The sequence below is a fragment of the Microcaecilia unicolor genome, chromosome 2, assembly GCF_901765095.1.
Source record: "Microcaecilia unicolor chromosome 2, aMicUni1.1, whole genome shotgun sequence".
Lineage (NCBI taxonomy): Eukaryota > Metazoa > Chordata > Amphibia > Gymnophiona > Siphonopidae > Microcaecilia > Microcaecilia unicolor.
Window position 1 is genome coordinate 362,567,163 of NC_044032.1, and position 20,710 is coordinate 362,587,872.

Here is a 20,710-nt window from a genome sequence, read left to right on the forward strand (position 1 = left end):
CAGGCTGTACAGTGCTATTATACCTGTGACAAGGCCCAGAGTACAAAACTGTAGGATCCACCAATCCGCTCCCACAGAAATAGAAACTGTCAGGAAGCATTATATAAACATATATACGGCAGCTTAACCCCCCCTCCCCCCCAATTACATCTCTGCCTCTGCACCAGCTCCAGATCGATTTGAGCTTTCTTCCCTCTCCATAAAAACTGGCATGACGTGCTCTGCAATCTCAGAATGTCCTGCTGAGTCATCTAGCATGGAAACATCTGTAGAGGATACAATAGCTTTGGAAAAAGCACCATTCCATAACTCCAAACAGCCTATCCAGGCTCCGAGGATCCAAACCCAGATATTTAAGTTGGTCATTCTCTTAAGGGGAAACCTCCCCCTAGCCATCTGGATGGAAAAAGAGGATCCAAAGGTATTGCTAACATCTAAAGTCACCTTTAGGCCTGCAAAACATTCAAATTGGGACAAAATGTCTATAAGTGCAGGGACACTAGAATACAGTTGATCTAGAAAGAGCAGCACATCATCCGCAAATAGACTAATTTTCAAATCTACCTCACTCACTCTGATACCCTGTACCCCCGGGATCCACTGTCACAAAACCATTAACGAGAATCTGAGTGCTAAGGTGGGGATATATCAAATGAACCCATTGGAGCACGTTGGGTCCCATTCCCTATTTCTCTAATGTTCCTCAAAACCTTATCAAAAGCCTTTTCTGCATCCAGACTGAGAATGATACCTTGATCTTGAGCTAGTGCGGCTATTAACACTAAACACTGCAGATACCATTACACCCCATGACAAACCCCATCTGATTATCCGCAGTGAGATCTGGAATCACGTCTCACAGTCGGTTAGCCAGCACCAAAGCTAAAATTTTAACATCCACATTAATTAACAATATAGGATGATAAGATCCAGCACTATGTGGATCTCTGCCCAGTTTCTGCAAAACTACTATTAAAGCCTGGCCCATTTCTCCCAAGTAACATTAGTTGTCTAAAGCATGCAGAAATATATCTTTCAAAGGGTGCACAACATCTGTCCCCAAATATTTATAAACTTCCAAGCCCAAGTCACACTTCCAAAAATTGCCCAGCAATCTTCTTTGTACTATGCACCAGCTAACCTGTGCCAGTCCAAAGACTGGTAACATATGTATGTGTCTTACTAACTCTGACCAGCTGTGCCAACAGCTTTCCAACCATACTTATAGAGCTGTAACTTATAATATAGAAGAGGCTTCACTGCATGCTGGTGAAAGAGATGATTCAGTGATTCCTGAACTTGATCATGGGCTTCTTTATCTACTCTGTCACCAAGCCCCACAATTGCCTGGTAAGGTGCAAAATCTCAGCATCTCAGTTTTCGCTTCCTAGCTGTGTATTCAATGATGTGGCCTCTCATCACCCGCCTTTCCAGTTTTCCACAAGAAAGTAGGGCAGTGGTTCCCAATCTTGGTCTTCAGGATACCCATAACGAGTGCATGTAAATTTCTCTCATGAATATTCATTGTGGGTATCCTTAAAACCTGACTGGCTAGGGTGCCTCCAGGGACCAGGTTTGGGAACCACAGGAGTAGGGGAAACATTGATTGATTATGATATAAGAAGAGACTCCACTATGTCTTAAGAAAATCCCGGAACTGAGTATTGCTAATAAGGTCCGGACTTATACTCCAACTAATTGCTTATGATGTTGAATCTTCCCATTCCAATTTGATTTGGACAAGGGCATGGTCAGATAATCTAGCCACTCCAATCTCTGCCCTACAGGGAAACAAGGCCAAGTAACCAAGATGTAATCTAGATGCGAATGACTCTGATGAGGTGTGAGTAAAAAGCAAAATCCACTTCAGTAGGGTATAGCACCCATCAGCTGTCCAACAAGGTCTAAGTGATCACACAGCAGATTGACCCCCCCCCCCCCTTGTTTTATCACTCCATCCCTCTACTCTATTCAGGTGACAGTCAAGGCCCTTGTGAGACACACAGTTCAAATCCCCTCCCAAAATGACCTGAAGCTCTGCAAACCATTCGCCTCCCTGGTGTTTCTGGAAGTGTCGTGTTCATCACGCTACTTTTTGTTTTTTTTACTTTTCCTCCCGTAGCAGATCCAGTTTCCCCACTTTTGTGGTTTTTCCCCTGCAAATCTCAGGCCACCCGCACAATATTATGAAAGAAGAAATCATCATTATACACATTGGGACCATAGACATTAACTAAAAAAAGGTTCTTCCCATACAAGATGACACCTAAAAACAAACAACACCCCTGTTCATTTGCTATTTTGGCCTAAATGTCAAACGGGAGCTGTTTACGAATCAAGGTAGCCACTTCACAACATCTACTAGTAAAAGATGAATAAGCACACTGTCCCACCCATTCCCAATGGAATTTTTGATGTTCCTGATCAGACAAGTGTGTTTATTGCCAAAACATTATATCAGCCTTGAGTCTCTTGCACATAGTGAGTAGCTTCTTTCTCTTGACAGGAGAATGGATATCGGCAGCATTAAGAGTCATAATATTGACTTGCACTATTCACCTACTAATATCCCAGAAAACACAAGAACAGAGAAAATAAAGATGAGAGCTGCGCCACTTGCAGCTTGTTGTCCTAAATTTAGAAGTCCCCTAGCCTAGACATCCCATAGCCCACCTACACATTCCACAGACAAGCACACCCACCACATCAAGAGTTACAGACCAACTGCTTCCCCACCCTTAATATTGAGCTCCATAACCCACTCAACCCAATAACTGAAATATACACCCTGCTCCCTCCCCCTCCTCTAGTCCCTCCCCTAAACACCCAAAATAGCCCTATATCCCCAGGATGCTACCCCCCCCCCCCCCCCCCCCACAATGCCTGGGCTGATGCCCTCCCCAGCAAAGGAAAGAAAAAGTGAAAACGCCCTCTGAACCCTTTTAAAACCCACAAACACAATGTGAGAAATTTGTACTGCAAACAGTCTTTGTATCCACTCATACAAAACTCATACCTTCATGGACAGAACCTCCCAACAACCACCCATCCCCACTTTCTCGCCTCCACCCCCCCTCCCCACTTGCCTTCACCACCTATCAACAAACACAGAACCCCTCCTATTTAAAGAAGAATATAGAAGAAGGAAAGAAAGAGAGCCCCCCCCCCCCAGAAAGGGGGAGACAAACAAATAGAACAGAAAAGGGACATAGCACAAAATATCGCCATGCTAGCAATGTTCAAAGTCCCCTGCGCTCACTGGAAAATAAGGTGACATCATACAGTAACAACAGACATCCCCAAACAAAGCAGGGGCGGTCAGAGAGATATGTCTTCAGATGAAAACCACGCTGGCTAGGATCCATAGATTCCTCTAGCAATATTCAGGAACATCCAGCAGAGTCCCCGCCAAGTCACGCTATGATAGATCTAAACAACGTTCTTTATCCTGGCTGTGAATGAGCAGAGCAAGCAAATACCATAAAGGCATAATGTTCCAAGATTAAAATTAGAATGTAGGTCTCCTGGAGCCACACAAGTAAGGCCTCATAATAGAGGCAGCGTCTCAAAGCACACAGCCCCAGCATCCTGATCTGTGACAGTACATGGCAAAAGAGTCCAATAATTGCATACTACGTCCATAATAAAGGAACAATCCAGCAGGAGCAGCTCACTAAGAAGTTGCGGTCTTCTCCAAGACAATGTGCTTCTCCTCCACTGAGGACAAATACACAACCTTACCCTCATGTCTAACACATTGCTTGGCAGGGTACAAGAGCAAGAAAAGAATCTTCCTATTATGGAGCTTGGAACAAATAGGCACCATCTTTTTCCTGTTCTGCGCCACAAGGGCAAAATAGTCATTAAACAATAAAATCAAGTGACCAAGATAATCCAACAACTCATGACACCTAAAAAGATCGAATAAGTCTTCTCCACCTAATTCAGCAATGATGGGCCGAGGTCTCACTGCTCACTCCTTCACAGGTCTCATAAGAACATAAGAATAGCCATACTGGGTCAGACCAATGGTCCATCTAGCCCAGTATCCTCTTTTCCAAACAGTGGCCAAGCCAGGTCACAAGTTTCTGGCAGAAACCCAAATCGTTGCAACACTCCATACTACAAATCCCAGAGCAAGCAGTTGCTTCCCATGTCTGTCTCAATAGCAAACTATGGACTTTCCTCCAGGTATTTGTCCAAACCTTTTTTAAAACCCAGATACACTAACCGCTGTAACCACATCCTCCAGCAAAGAGTTCCAGAGCTTAACTATTCATTGAGTGAAAAAATATTTCCTCCTATTTGTTTTAAAAGTATTTCCATGTAACTTCCTCGAGTGTCTCCTAGTCTTTGTACTTTTAGAACAAGTAAAAAATCAATTTACTTCTACTTGTTCTACACCACTCAGGATTTTGTAGACCTCAATCATATCTCCACTCATCCATCTCTTTTCCAAGCTGAAGAGCCCTAACCTCTTTAGCCTTTCCTCATATGAGAGGAGTTCCATCCCCTTTATCATTTTGGTCGCTCTTCTTTGAACCTTTTCTAATTCCGCTATATCTTTTTTGAACAGAACTGAACGCAGTACTGAAGTTGCAGATGCCTGTGAACCCGCCAGGCTCAAGGATTCTGGAAGCCATTTCTCAAAAACAGATTATCAAGTCACTATCTCGCACCTCCTCCGGCAAGCCAATCAGCCATATATCGTTCCTCCTGCTCCTATTTTCCTGCTCCTCTAATCACTCTGCAAGACAAGCATTTTTTTTTTAACTGGTGTCCTTAGGGATGGAGGGATGGAGGAGAACGGCTAAATACCAGCTACTCCCCAACCTTGATCCTGCCCAGCTAGCGCAGAAAGTTTTACTAAACAATTTTCAAACCTTTGTTTCTGTAGATTTCTAGCCTCCTTCTCTGCTTATTCTTGGTCTTCTCTTGTTTCCTTTCTCCTTTCGTGTTCCTTCTCTTTTATTAATTCTTCTCCAGTCTTCCTCATAACTTTCATTTCTCTTTCCCGTATATGTTTGTTTCTCCATAGCATGCCTATCTTTCTCTCATCTCGCTTCCTTCTAGTCTCACTCCCTCCATGCCACCCTTTTCTCAGCTTCCCATCTCTTCTGTCCATTATCTCTCCTCTCACCTTTTTCTCAGCCCCTCTTTTCCCAGTACCACAAAGCTTCTCTCCTCTTCTAGCCCCTCTTTTCTCTGTAGCTTGTGTTCCCTCTTGCCTGCTCTTCTTCCTCCCTCCCAGATCATATCTCCTTTTCCCAGCTCCCTTCTCTCATCACAGCCCAGGCTTTCTCCCTGAGTTTCTCTCACCCTCATAGTTTGCTTCTACTCCTCTCCCAGTCCCATCTCCATTTGCCAGCCTCTTACCTTTACAGCTGCTTTCTGCCGCTTCCAGCCCTTTACAACAGCATTCTCTCCCTTGCCAGTAACCCCTTTCAAATCCCTTCATCCTTCCCAGCCTCTCCATTCCTCTTTCCACAACTCTACTTCCAATCTCTGTCTTTCTTTTTCCTTGTAGCTGCTTTCTGCTACCTCTAGCTCTTCAAAGCAGTATTGTCTCCTAGCCAATAACCCCTTCCTAGCACTCTTCCCACAGTTTAACAACCATTCTCTATTCCCATCACACAATCTCTCTTCCCCTTACAGCTGCATTCTGCCAACTCTAGCCCTTCACAGCAGAATTCTCGCTCCCTGCCAATAACCCCTTTCAGTTCTTTTCATTCCTTTTTAGCCTCTCAAATCCTCTCTCCACAGTTCCACTCCCAACTTCTGTCCTCATCACCCAGCCCCTCTTCCCCTTACAGCTGCTTTCTGTCATCTCCAGATCTTCACAGCAGCATTCTCCCTCCCAGACAGTAACCCTTTTCAATTCCATTACCACTTTCCAGCTCCTCTATTTCTCTTCCAGTACATAGTAACATAGTAGGTGACGTCAGAAAAAGACCTGCATGGTCCAACCAGTCTGCCCAACAAGATAAAATCATATGTGCTACTTTTTGTGTATACCTTACCTTGATTTTTATCTGTCATTTTCAGGGCACAGATCATATAAGTCAATTATTGATTGTTAATGGCCCATTAACTAAGTTATTTGTGCACGGATCTCAGGATCATGCCCATTTATAGAATCCAGGGGTATCTGGATGGTAGCAAAGCAGTCAGTAAGGATATTTGTGCAGCACTGTCTGGATAGTATCACTGAATATGCCCAGATTGGCTGCAGCTAAGGGAAATATTGGATAACTGCTACAGTTATCTAGATGTCTCTCTTTGACTATTAACCTGTACTCTATTCAGTGCTTTTTTTGTAGGAAAAAAAGGTGCCGCACTCATTATGGGCGGGGCCACCACATATGGCTGCACCCCTTTTATAGCCACACCCACATTAGCCACACCCCCTATACCAGCCATGGCGCATATAAACAGACATCCTCGAAAATATTATACTAGTATAGGAGAAAAAAATAACGTGATTTTTTTTTCATAAGTAATTTCTCTAAGCTGTCACAGCTCCAGTATACCCAGTGCAAAATAAGACAGCAGATGTAAATTCTCAAATTGGACATATTACAAACACTAAAATGAAAATAAAATGATTTTTTGTACCTTTGTTTTCTGGTGACTTTGTTTTCCTATCCATATTGGTCCGAGTCTCTGATTCTGCTGCTCTCTATCTGTTCTCTTAACTCCGTTTTCAGGGCGTCCTTTCCATTTATTTCTTTACTTTCCTCCTTTTTTCTTCATTTCTTGCCTTCTCTGTCTTTTTTACCTTAACTCAGTGTTTCCCAAACTGTGCATCGCGGCACCTTAGTGCGCTGTGGCGAACTCACAGGGGTACCACGGGGCAGATGAGAGGTTAACAGGCAAATGCCTTTGCTCAGTTTTTGCCCCTCTCTTGTACTGCCGGCGCAGCACGATTATTTTTTTAAGCAGTGCTGGTACACTGTCGGTAGGAATAGGCTATTTCAGCCAATCCTGGGGGCCTTTCTTCAGCCCTCAGGAGTGGGACATGCTGAAGAAAGGCCCCTGGGATTGGCTGAAGCAGCCTGTTCCTGCCAACGTGAACCAGCACTGCTTGCTGTGTGCTTGTTTGCGCGCCTTTTCTGTGTGAGATTGACTGTGGTTGAGCCTCTCTCCACTCGTCGCTGGCAGTGCCAGTGGTGGTCTCTATGTCCCCCAGCCCTTCTGACCGTGGCTTTTCCACGTGGCCTGGCCTGTGCCATGCCCCGGCGACAGATGTCAGATGGACGGTGTCTCTGGCGGCAGGTCCCCTCCTGATCTGCTCTCAGAGTCAGAGAGAGCAGATCATCAGGAGAGAGGGACCCGCTGCATCACCAGAGGACAGAGCCGGAGGAGCCGCAGAAAGCATGAGTCTGGGATGGAGGGAGCCGGATCAGAGGATATGAGCTGCAGCAACCACGTTTTTGTGTTTAATTGTTGGTAGCATTTTAAATTAATCTCATTTATATTTTCAAACATGCCAGCCAGCTTGTGCAGCAACAGATGTACTAGAGAAAGTATAATGTTTTATAGATAGAGTAGTAATTTGTTATAAATCGTAATCAGTGTGTCGTTTGGAGGGGCTGGTTATAGGGAGACCCTAGCAGTATTTTATACGTGCAGAGATTTGTTTTCTCCTGGTAAAGGACCACTAAAACAGACATCATGTAATGAGAATCAGGTGCTCAACATTCACTATTCATTTACTTATTATGGCATTTTATCCCACATTAAACATGAATTAGATTGCAACCTGGGAGGGAAGGAGAAATGCTGCAGGAGGAATGAGGGGCATAAGTGTTGGACATCAGTTGGAGGGGGAGGGGGTGAAATCTTTTATATGGGGGTCAAGGGGAGGGTGAGATGCTGCATGGAGAGGGGAGAAATGTTGGACATAAGGGTGGAGGGAAGGGAGAGATGGTGCATGGGGGAGAGAGAGAGAAATACTGGACATGATGTGTAGCGGAGGGGGGCAGTAGAGACCTGTGTGGCGGGGAGGGGGGAAGGAGTGCCAAAGAAAATTTCTCGGAAACTAAGGGTGCCTTGAACCAAAAAAGTTTGGGAACCACTGCCTTAACTTCTAATAATATTACTTTGGCAACACATATGGCCATGCCAAAGTAATCAGTCTTTATTTTTCTTTTCACAGTGTCTACCTGCTGCTCTTTTCCCCAATGGTAGATGCTAGGCTACAGCAGCTCCCTCCTCCTCCTTAAGACCATCAGTCAGACATCCAGCCAATAGGTTGCAGTATCTCCCTCTTCCTCCTGCAGCCCATTGTTCATACAGGCCACCAATAGGCTACGAGAAGCAGAGAGAGCAGTAGCTGGGATACAGGAACACTTTCTTTGTGCTGTCCCCTTCTGCTTTACAGCATGGAGCTGTCTTCTACAAATATAAAGTACATTATAAAATATTGGGGATGCCCAGGCACCCATAGTACCCACAGAGCTTGTGGTTATGCCTGAGAGGCTTTTGATATAGAGGGATTAAAGAAGCTTGTCATAATTAATCATTTCACCAATTCCACTTGTGTTTTTCAGAATGTTGTGATCCATATATAGCCTTTGTATTTTTGAAGCAGACAGTACAAAAGTGGGCCAACTAATAATCTTATCTAAGTTTCATAACTAACTGGATGGAGTGATGCTGAGGTCCCTTGTGAAATGGGTGATAAATAACACATTAGTAAGACCCGTCCAACACAATTAAGAATCAATTATCAAAGAATGTGGGTGGGATGGTTAAGTAAAAAAATGTAATTTATCATGGAAATAACTGAGAAAATAATACCTGACAACAAAAACAAATCGGCTTCTTTTTTTTTTTAAGTAGATCACAGTTTCCATTGTCCCATCATGTAGTCATCATAGAAGCTCCATTGTACAAAGTTCAATCAAAGTATACTCACTTGGAAGTGTTTTCAAGTATTGCTTTGACCTCATTCATTTGTTCTTTCCCAAAGTAGACCACTGTAAGATGAATTCTCCCATCCTGTTGAATACACACTTCCCTAGGAAAGGAGGGAAACAAGGGGTATTTAGTTATAGAATTGCTTTTCTGATTTTAGAACTGTCACTGATCAATAGAAGTACACTTCTCCATGAACTAAATGGTAGAAGCATCACTATGAACTCAAGGGACAGGAAAAGGGATGAAAAATAAAATTAGTCATGGAGTCTGAAAGGCAGATACAGATAAGAAGCTCTGCTTGCTTCCTGATAGCTGGAGGATGGAGAAGATTGTGATAGGGAGGAGGACTGACACTTGGGAATGTCAGACTATGGGCCCATTCAGACTGTGGGAGGTAGCCGGGCTGCCTCTCATGGTCAGTGCTGAGCCTGGATATTCAATTCCGAGCATTTTCCGGTGACCTGCACTGAAAGTGAAGGTACTTATCTGTAGCAGGTATTACCCGAGGACAGCAGGCCTTATATTCTCACAGATGGATAATGTAGGTCCGCGTTGCTGGTCCAGAGCTTGCAACAAGCTTTAAAACAGGTCTTTGAGAACGAGATGCACTCCACCGCACATGCGTGAGTGCCTTCCTGCCTGCCGCAAGAGCACAGGACCAGCAGTAGAATATAAAGCATTAAAAAAGGAGACAACTCTAAGGGGAGTTGGGAGGGTATATGAGAATATAAGGCCTGCTGTCCTCGGAGAATACCTGCTACAGGTAAGAACCTTCTCTTTCTCCAAGGACAAGCAGGCCTATAATTCTCACAGATGGGAATCCCTAGCTACCAAGCTCACCAAAAAACAACAACCACTGGACAGGAAGCAGATGGGGTAGTTTAAAACAAACCCTAGTAGCTCGAACACCCAAATAGTCTTCCGCATGGACACCTGAGCACCATCCTTCGATGTGCTCTTCACCAGCCAGTCATCAAGAGAGTCAATTGGAGAGACAGAGCAATGTATAGACTTGGGAATATGAGACATATGGTAGGTATCTGCAAATGTGCGACACCGACATTATTGAAGATGTGAAGTCCAGCTGCAAAATATGAGTTTCTTCAGGAGGAAAAATACCACTGACCTCTGCCTAAGAGGAAGACCGGCAATTTATCCTAAAAGGACACCCTGTAAGAACTGAAGCCAGCAACAGCTGCCATGGACACGTATCAGCAGTTTCCCCTGAATGCCAGTGTCAGCTTCTTGTGTAGAGTACTAGAGTAACAGAACTGAGTTGCAATGCCACGGTCATGAAGAACTAGGACACAGCCCTGCAATTATACATGATAACTATATCCTGCTGTAGATCACAACTACCAGCATCCACCTCTACTAAGAAATCTGGCCCCTGTTGTTGACCAGAAGAGATGATTGCAGCTGCCACCCTGTAGCAAAGGCTGGGGCTAGAGCTATGTGTGGCGTTATAAGGGGAAGCTCCTCGAAAAAGTCATTGGGCAAAACATAGTTCATGTTGGAAAAATGATCCCCTTGCCAATTTGGATATATTATTATAAAGATAAGTAAAGAGTTTGCAAAAATTTTAAAACATTGATAATACTGAGGAACATATATTAAGCTAAATAGAATGGTTATTTGAGCAAGACATGGCGACGGGAGAATGTAAAGCTTAGAACTATAAGAAATTTGAGCTCGGAGTAGTGCTGTTGAGGTCTTTTCAGAAGAAAATTAGGTGATATCATATAATGATCCCGAGATTTTCATATTTTTACTAAACTAGAATAATGGCATATATTTTATTTATTTTATTTATTTATTGCATTTGTATCCCACATTTTCCCACCTCTTTGCAGGCTCAATGTGGCTTACAATATATATCTGTTTGTGTGCACATATGTGCGTAAATGTGAAAAATTCTGATTGCTATTCTATAAATATTCACATATCTTACTTAGTGCATCTTTTACAGGTAAGCATACAAATAGGCAGAGTCTGGACAAAGCATGAATGGGACTCACACCTGTGTAACTTATAGAATACTGTAAGTTACGTGTGTATCTCCAGTACCTACTTTCATTTATAAAACAGGTGCCCTGTTATAGAATTGTCCTTATAACATCATTTGCTTAGGTAACTGGGCTATTTGAAAATTGCTTATCCCCCTTCCTGCAGGTAAACGTACATGCTATTGATTCTTTGTGTGGCTGTCAGGGTGCATTATTTTCTTTTGACTGCAGCTGCTCTTGCCGGTCCCCTTACCCCCTAAAAGCTGGTGCCCTAGGCACATGCCTAGCCTTGCCTAATGGTAAGACGGATCTGTTCAAAACATCACCAGTTTGGGAACCCCTTAATCTAGAAGGCTCTCCATTATAACATATAGGCATTGTTTTTCATTATTAGAAGCCTGTGGATGTCTATATGGGTATCAAATGAACTGCTGCTTACTTGTTTCATTTGCATTAGACAGCTTTACAAACTGTTCAGTCAGGATCTCAGATGGGGTCACAATCTGGATGGGCTCTCCATAGTGCATCATTATTCTGTACCTCTCAGTAGGGGGGGGGGGGGTCACACAATTTTATTTGGCTGCGATCATGGGGTCACAGCCACATAAAGATTGATAAGTCCTGTACTACAGTAACTACAGGAATGACACACCATAAGCAAAGCCTGCCCAGTGCTTGGGAAAGGTTTTGAGTTGTGTTCTTATTTATTTATTTATTTATTTATTTATTTATTTATTTATTTATTTTTCCATCTACTGTACTTCAGTTTTCTATTTGATGGTCTGTGGAAAGTTTACTTCTCTTCTATATTCTATTTACACTGGAGTACAGATTTCTAAAAAAAAAGCATACTGATCAAGGAGAAAACAAATTGCTTTGAAGGCTCTGAACTATTTCATTAAATTAAAAAGAAAAAAAGTTATGGATACACAAGAAGTATTCCTAACCACACGCATTCCAAAGGAAAATCACCCTGCCATCGAGTCTTCTCTGGAGTAACCCCTCACTCTGGCGAGCACTCCCTGAAAGGCTTCACCCAGGGGCGTAGCCACGGGTGGGCCTGGATGGGCCCAGGCCCACCCACTTTCCCTCCAGGCCAGCCCAGGCGCCCATTCACATCCTTCTTCACTCGCTGCTTCTTCCCAGGCTCCGCTTCGCTGCATCGCTCTGCATTCTTCTTCTCGCCTGTCGCGCGGTGCTGCCATTCATGCAGGCGGCTGCACTCTCCCCTGCCGCGTCTATCCGGTCCTAACAGGAAGTGCATCAGAGGACCGGATGGACACGGCAGGGGGGAGCGCGGCTGCCTGTGTGAATGGTGGTGCTGCGTGCAACGTGGCGGGCGAGAGGAAGAGTGCAGGGAGTGACGATCATGCGGCGAAGCGGAGCCTGGGGAGAGGTGCTAATAGCTACATTTGGGGCTCAGCCAAGGTACCGGGCAGGCAGCGGAGCAGAGGGAGAAAACTTGTATAGTGGGAGGAGAGGGAGAAATGCTGCCTGGAGGGAGAGGGGGATAGGGACAAGAGATATGGGGTGGGTGGAGAAGGAGAAATGTTGCATGGAGGGGGAGGGAGAACACAGGGAGAAATGTTGGACACAGGTGAAGAGGAGGGAGAGATGGTGCATGAGGGTGGAGGGAAGGAAGAGAGAGAGAGAGAAAGAGGTAGAGGGGAGCAAGAAAGGGAGAAATCTTGTATATGGGGGTGGAGGGGAGGGAGAGATGGTGCACGGAGAAGAGAGGGAGAAATGTTGGGCATGACAGTGGATGGGAAGAGGGAGAGATGCTGTATGGTAGGAGGAGAAAGAGATATTGGACCTGGGGCACAAGGGAGGGGGAGACAGAGATGGTGGACAGTGGGAGAGAGTCAGAAATGTTGGACATGGTGGAGGAAGGAAGAGAATGCTGCATGGGAAGGAGGGGGGAGACAGATATTGGATCTGGGGTACAGGGAGGGGAAAGAAGGATGTGGACAATGGGAGAGAGGGGGAGATGTAGGACATGGGGTTGGATGAGAGGCAGGGGAGATTCATAGGAGAGGGGAGAGAGGGAGATATTGGATCCAGGAGCAAATGAGAATGATGGAGAGATGACAGACAATGGGAGTGAGGGAAGAGAGAGGGAGAAATGCTGGACCATGGGGGACAGGGGAGGAGAGAAGAGAAGGGACAGGGAGCTAGAAGGGTGGATGGAGGAAGATGCTGGGAATGGTGAACCATGTGGGAGATGCTGGAGGGGGGAGGAGGAAGAGAGTGGCAAGGAAATGGATGAGAGGATAGTGATTACAGAAGATAGAAATATAGTAATGGATTAAAGATGAAAGGGAATGGCTGGAGAAGGAGTAAGTTGGGTAATGGGAGAGCTAGTGGGTGAGAGAAGAAGACGATCTGATAGGCAGCTGTAAAGTAAAAAGAAGGAGAAAGGCGATAAAGAGAGTAAAATTTGAGTTGACAGAGAAGCAGAAAATAAAAAAAAAGAGGAAGCAGCTAAAAAGGAATGATCAGTATGTCAGAGGTAGATGTAGTGAGGGAATAGACAGTAGAGAGGAGAAAAGACAAATGCACAGCAGTCACTTGAAGGAGAATTAGTAGACGACAGGAAATTAGAAGCAACATAATGGAAAAATAAAATGTCCAGACATCAAAGGTAGAAAAAAGCATTTTATTTTGAATGTTTAAATGGAATATGTTAGCTTTGTGAAAAGTGCATAGCAAATGTCTTTGCATTGTGTTCAGTACAAAGGAAATGCATTTTTATTTTTATTTCTTCAGGGTTGTAGTACATGTTAAGTTTAACTTCTTGGGGTTCTCAATTCAATTTTTGTGTAAATATTTTTATTTCTAACTTGTGATCCCTTGTTCTGTTTTTGGTGAGGGTCTGTCAGTGTCATAGTAATGGCAGGTACAGAAATCGGAAGGGAGGCAGGGAAGAGAGGGGATTGGAGAGAGTGCCTTCCTTTATTTTCTGACCTGGGCCAGAGCATGCTAACACTGGCCCTTACCCTTGCTTTATAGCTGGTGGGGCTCCCCAAGCATCCATCCTCCAAAGGCAGTCAGAGCTCCCTTCTACCAAGCTCTGCAGTTGGCAACAGCATCTTTGAGTTACTGACAACTAAGGATGCAAGGGGTGCCAGCTTTGGTCGCTTAGGGATGTTGCTGCTGCCTGCCAAGCTTGGTAAAGGGAAGTTCTGGCCACTTTCAGAGGAAGTCTTCAGCTGACAAAGTTTGAGGATCCTCATTAGCTAAAGTATGTATATTTTGAGGTGAAGGCAGGGTGAGGCAGAGAAACATTTGTGCCACCCACTTTGGGCTCAGGCCCACCCAAAATTGGTTTTCTGGCTACGCCACTGGCTTCACCTACTGCAAGACTATCACTACTTTAGGAAGCAGGTGAAAACTTGGCTCTTCTTCCAGGCCTTTAATGGAAGATTCAACTAACTTGCTAGTCACACACACAAGAACTGTCTGCACATATTGTAGCAGGACCAGTTTACAACATATGCACATTTTATAACTCAACATACAATTTTTCCTTAAATTAGTCATGCTTATCTTCTAACTCCTGTAACTCTATCGTATCTGTCAATGACCCTTATTTAGAAGCTATCCCCCAGATATTCAGCCAGCAGTGAGCTGTACAATGACTGCCCAATGCTGGCGCTCAGACCAGATATTCAATGCCGGCCCGTATTTGGTGAATGACAATCAATATCCAATTTCACTTTTGATTGTGGCAACTTAACAGGTTAAGCTAATATTCAGCGCTAACCAGTTAAGTGCTTAGCAGTTAAAGATAGGCCTGCAATTTAATCACCAAACATAGCTACTTTGGTGCTGAATATCCATGCCTAACCAGCTATATTGTGCGATATATCTGGTTAGTGGCTAGCTGCTAACCATGAATATTCAGCGGAGATAACTGGATAAAACGCTATTTAACTGACCAGTAACTGTTCATGGCTGGTTAAATAATGCAAAGATACATACCTATAGCAAGTATTCTCCAAGGACATCAGGCTTCATATTCTCACACGTGGTTGACGCCAATCCACGTCGCCCGGTCATAAGTACTTAAGTATTGCCACACTGGGACAGACCAAAGGTCCATCAAGCCCAGCATCCTATTTCCAACAGTGGCCAATCCAGGTCACAAATACCTGATAGAACCATCAGCTAGCCAAGCGAACGTTGCCGTGCACTACGCTGAGGCTGTCGCTGTGATGCAAAGGCTGACAATGACCACAGGAACTGTTGGAGGCCGACACAGCTAGAGCTGCTAACAGCAAAAGATTGCCTGCAGAAGCAAAAAGACACAACCACACCACCTGCACAGCGGAGAGAAGCTACTCAAGACAGCATGAACATGACAGTATGCAGTGGGCAGCGAGGCCAGGCAGTTTGCACAGCTCCCAACAGGAGGGTCCCAGAACAGTGGCCATGAAGGCACCAGAAACCGTCTTTTGCTGATTAGCATCAATGCAGCAAGGGAGTGAAAAACAGACAACAGGGAGTCTAAGGCTCCCAAAACCGCATAAGATTGCCGTTTTAGGGAGGCCATGCCAGGATGACTGATATGCCCTGAAGGCGGCTGCTGCAGCAGTGCACCACTAGATGCTCATGTGAACATGGGCCACCAGCTGCCTCCGCATCAGTGAGGAGAAAAATGGCCATGTCTCAGGAAGGAGAAAAAACAGTTCAAGTGGCAGAGCCGCAGATACCAAAACAAGGAACTCCACAATCCAGTACCTGGAGTAAATGGAGCAGAGGGCAGCAAATGCCCGTGCAAGAGCAGGCACAAGCCGAAAGGCTGCTTATGCAGCAGGCAAAGAGCAGGCCAGGCAATAGTGAGAAGACATTGCCCCTTAGCTCAGGGTGAGAAGGAAATACACTCCCCCCCCCCCCCCCCAGGAAAAAAGGGCAGCACGTCAGCATAGCCAAGGCCTCAGAGAGAGAACATAAGAGCAGCCATACTGGGTCAAGCCAGTGGTCCATCTAGCCCAGTATCCTGTTTCCAACAGTGGCCAAGCCAGGTCACAAGTACCTGGCAAAAACCCAAATTGTGGAAACATTCTATGCTACCAATCCCAGGGCAAGCAGTTGCTCCCCCTGGCTGTCTCAATAGCAAACTATAGATTTTTCCTTCAGGAGCTTGTCCAATCCTGTTTTAAAACCCAGATAAGCTAACTGCTGTTACTATATCTTCCAGCAAAGAGTTCTACAGCTTAACTATTCGTTGAGTAAAAAATATTTCTTCCTATTTGTTTTAAAAGTATTTCCATGTACCTTCTTTGAGTGCCCCCTAGTCTTTGTATTTTTTGAAAAAGCAAAAAATAGATTAACATTTACCTGTTCTACACCACTTGATATTTGAAGACCTCTATCATATCTCCTCAAGCATATTTTTATCAAACTGAAACACAATGGATTACACAAATATCCTTGAATGTCTAGACTCAAAACCCGGAGAAAGCCCAGCAGATCGATCATGGACCGACTTTGACACGCTCTCACCAAAGGAAATCTCACATTGGCTCGGAAAATACGCCAAATCGCAATGCAAATTAGACATCTGCCCTAACAGTCTAATAAGATCCGCACCCAAACAATTCAAAACAGACCTCACGAACCACATAAATTACAGGCTTCAAAATGGACTCTTCCCCACGGATAAAGGAAACGTCCTACTCACCCCGCTACCAAAAGATGCTAAAAAAAAGCACAATGGACTTAACCAACTATCGACCAGTAGCATCGATTCCACTCATGACCAAACTCATGGAAGGTATAGTGACGAAACAACTTACTGAATACCTAAATAAACACTCAATTCTGCACGAGTCTCAATCAGGATTTCGGTCGAATCACAGCACCGAAACTACTAGTGTCCGCAAATAACTCATTCAAACAGGCAATTGCGACTGGTAACAACCTCCTCCTCTTGCAATTCGACATGTCCAGTGTCTTTGACATGGTTAATCATGATATACTATTACATATACTAGAATACTTCAGAGTAGGAGGCACAGTTCTCAAATGGTTCAAAGGATTCCTGACCACAAGATCATACCAAGTAACAACAAACGCGGAAAGATCACCACCATGGATACCTGAGTGTGGAGTCCCCCAGGGATCCCCTCTCTCACCAACATTATTCAACCTAATGATGATACCGCTAGCTAAACTACTAGCCAATCAAAACCTCAACCCCTACATTTATGCAGATGACATCACAATTTACATCCCATTCAAACAGGATCTAAATGAAATCACCAACGAGATCAACCAAAGCCTCCAAATAATGCACACTTGGGCAGATGCATTCCAACTAAAACTTAACACAGAAAAAACACAATGTCTTGTACTCACCTCACAACATAACACAAAAAACTTCTCCACCATAATCACACCATACTGTTCCCTTCCTGTCTCACAAAACTTGAAAATTCTTGGAGTCACCTTTGATCGAAACCTCACTCTTGATACCCACGTGAAAAACACGACGAAAAAGATGTTCTACACCATGTGGAAACTCAAAAGAGTAAAACCTTTCTTCCCGAGACACATCTTCCGTACCCTGGTACAGTCAATGGTAATTAGTCATCTGGACTACTGCAATGCACTCTACACCGGGTGCAAAGAACAGACACTCAAAAAACTCCAAACTGCTCAGAATACGGCCGCCAGACTCATATTTGGAAAAACTAAATATGAAAGTGCAAAACCCTTAAAAGAGAAACTTCACTGGCTCCCACTTAAGGAACGCATTGCGCTCAAGATTTACACAATCGTACACAAAGAGGGGAATAATCGAACGACACCAGCGAAATACATGGCCGGCGATGTATTTTGGCGGCACCGCAAACAGCTGGCCAGACTCATATTTTCAAAAAAGATGGCCGGCCATCTTTTGTTTCGACAATACGGTTCCGGCCAGCCAAATGCCTTCAATTTGGCCGGGGTTTGAGATGGCCGGCTTCGTTTTTTAGCGATAATGGAAAGTTATGTCGGCCATCTCAAACCCCGGCCAAATTCAAGGCATTTGGCCGTGGGAGGAGCCAGCATTTTTAGTGCACTGGCCCCCCTGACATGCCAGGACACCAACAAGCCACCCTAGGGGTCACTACGGTGGACTTAGAAAAGCTCCCTCGTGCATAGCTCCCTTACTTTGTGAGCTGAGCCCCCCAAACCCACTACCCACAAATGTACTGCACCCACTAAAATTGTTCCAGGGACCTGCATATAGCCTCTAGGACTTATTGCTGCTGTATAACTTTGGCACACCAGTTCACACCTGAAGACTAATCTCTCTGAAAAAGTCCTTTCTTGAAATAAGCACGTTTACTCACAGTTAACTGCAGATCAGAGGTTGTGCCCCACTGGCAAAGAGTCCCCTGGTACTAAGATTAGCAGCACGTCAGAGCTGGCACAATGGTGTACAATGCCCTCTTTCAGCACCATGCAAGGTAAGAACTACGTTCTCTAACGTGTGTAACACAGGAAAGGGAACTGAAACTGGCTTACAAAAATGGCCACTACCGCATGGACTACAACAGGAAACAAAACAGGGCACACTCTGACCTGGTTGGCATGGAGGAAAAGCACCATGGGAGTAGAGCCCAGTACCCTACACCAAACACAATGCATTGGTAATGTGACTGTGCAGGGCACCTAACAGAAAAGGTGTCACACTCACCCGAGAGCCACATCGCAACCAGGGAAAGGCTGTCGGAGGATACAACACATTCTGCTGTCATGGAGGTGGGTATGGCATTTGAGGCTGGCATACAGGCTGGCAAAAAAGGTTTTTAGTTTTATTTTTTTAGTTTGGAAGGGGCTTGGTGACCACTGGGGGAGTATGGGGAGGTCATCCCCGATTCCCTCCAGTGGTCATTTGGTCAGTTGGGGCACCTTTTTGAGGCTTGGTCGTGAAAATAAAAGGACCAAGTAAAGCCGGCGAAATACTGCTTAACGCCGCTTTTTTTTCCATTATCGGCGAAAGCCGGCCATCTGGTAGCCACGCCCATGCCCGCCCATGTTCCGCCTTCGCTAATCTACCAACACGCCCCTTGAACTTTCGCCGGTGAAGCGACGGGAAAGCGGCGATGCTGTCAAAAATGCCGCTTTCCATTATACCGATTTCGCTGCTTTTCCGACATCGCCGGCCATCTCCCGATTTATGTCGGGAAATGGCCGGCGATCATTTTCGAAAATAAGCTGGAAAATCATTCACGCAGACGCCCCAATCTACATGCTAAACCTCGTAGACCTACCTCCCAGAAACGCCACAAGATCATCCCGCAAATTTCTCAACCTGCACTACCCCAGCTGCAAAGGACTTAAATACAAGCTGATGCATGCCACTACCTTCTCTTACATGAGCACGCAGTTATGGAATGCATTACCTACAGACCTGAAAGCAATCAACGAAACAACTATCTTTCGAAAATCTCTGAAGACATTCTTCTTCAACAAGGCCTACAATGAGAACCTATAGCCTCACTAAGTTACCTCACCAATCCACTCTATTATGAATGCCTACCTTCTATAAATACCCCAACCACTCTCTCCCTTCTTCTTTCTTCCCTTCCTAATCGCTACACATTACTAACTGTATCTGATATCCTGTAATGACAATGTTAACAAATCTATGTAAGCCACATTGAGCCTGCAAATAGGTGGGGGAATGTGGGATACAAATGCAATAAAATAAAATAAAATTTTATGCCTTTCCTCGTATGAGAGGAGTTCCATCCCCTTTATCATTTTGGTTGCTTTTCTTTGAACCTTTTCGAATTCCGCTATATCATTTTTGAGATACGGCAACCAGAACTGAAAGCAATACTCAAGGTGAACTGCAGACTAAAAACGCAGCTGGGAAGAGCAGTCTGGAGAAGGCTGCCAAAGAGAAGGCTGTAAGGGCAGCCAAGAAGCAGAGAGTGACCTGGGAGCAGCAAGGTCCAGGCTTCTGTGCAGGAATTCGCCATATAAGTAGGAGCCGAGATCCAAAACCACAACGGCAGACAAAATCCTCCGCCAATCAAAGGAACTGGTGCCATCCACACGCCCGAAAGCTGTGAAGACAGAAAAAGAGAAACAGCAATACATTATTGCAGCCTGTGATCAAAATGGCTGCCACTGTTGACCCGATGGTACTGTTCCAAAAACACAGGCAAACCCCAACACAGGCTGCTAAAAAGAAATAGTGTACCACTGCAGGTGCACTAACCCGAAGAGCACAAACTCGACAGAGGAGAAGAATGAAAGATCATAATCACAACTTTGCCGGCATTACCAGTACCCACAGGCCTTCTGACTCCGATCAGGTGGCTGAATCCAGACAGCTGAAGAAGCGCAGAGACACCTCCTCTCCTCCAGAATGCCACATAAGTAGAAATCTGCTCTCTTCCAGCATTTTTTCCTCAAAGTTCTGTGAGGAAGAGGAAGAAGGAAATGGCAGGAGAGAGGTGGGAGGAAGGAACTGGCACCACCAAGTCTACCCCAGGTCAGGCACCTCTACTGGCCTAAATACCCCCAAGCTCAACTGAACCAGGGAACCTGGAACAAGAGCCACAGAAGCAGGAGAAACCAGGAGCTTATGAGAGATCGTCCACCGCCTGCTGGAGATACAGAATACTGACTGACCATGGAGCATACCTCCCATGTGGCAGAGTTCAGTTTGGTACTCTCTATCTTCACCTGCTGGTAGATGGTCATAACCCACAAGTCTCTGGATTTATCTGCAGATGATGAAAAGGAAGGAATAATTTTGAGTAATGTCATTTTGACAT

The 20,710-nt window shown here is 44.9% G+C and overlaps 1 protein-coding gene across 2 annotated transcripts in view; it reads right to left on the reverse strand.

The window, feature by feature from the left end:
* Window positions 1-20,710, reverse strand: part of CSGALNACT1 (chondroitin sulfate N-acetylgalactosaminyltransferase 1) — a 387,346-nt gene that overhangs the window by 81,448 nt on the left and 285,188 nt on the right. For both annotated transcript variants that reach the window (XM_030194504.1, XM_030194505.1), the window contains exon 5: window positions 8,921-9,022. In XM_030194504.1, coding sequence (XP_030050364.1) covers window positions 8,921-9,022 — 102 coding nt within the window. The remainder of the gene's footprint in view (window positions 1-8,920; window positions 9,023-20,710) is intronic.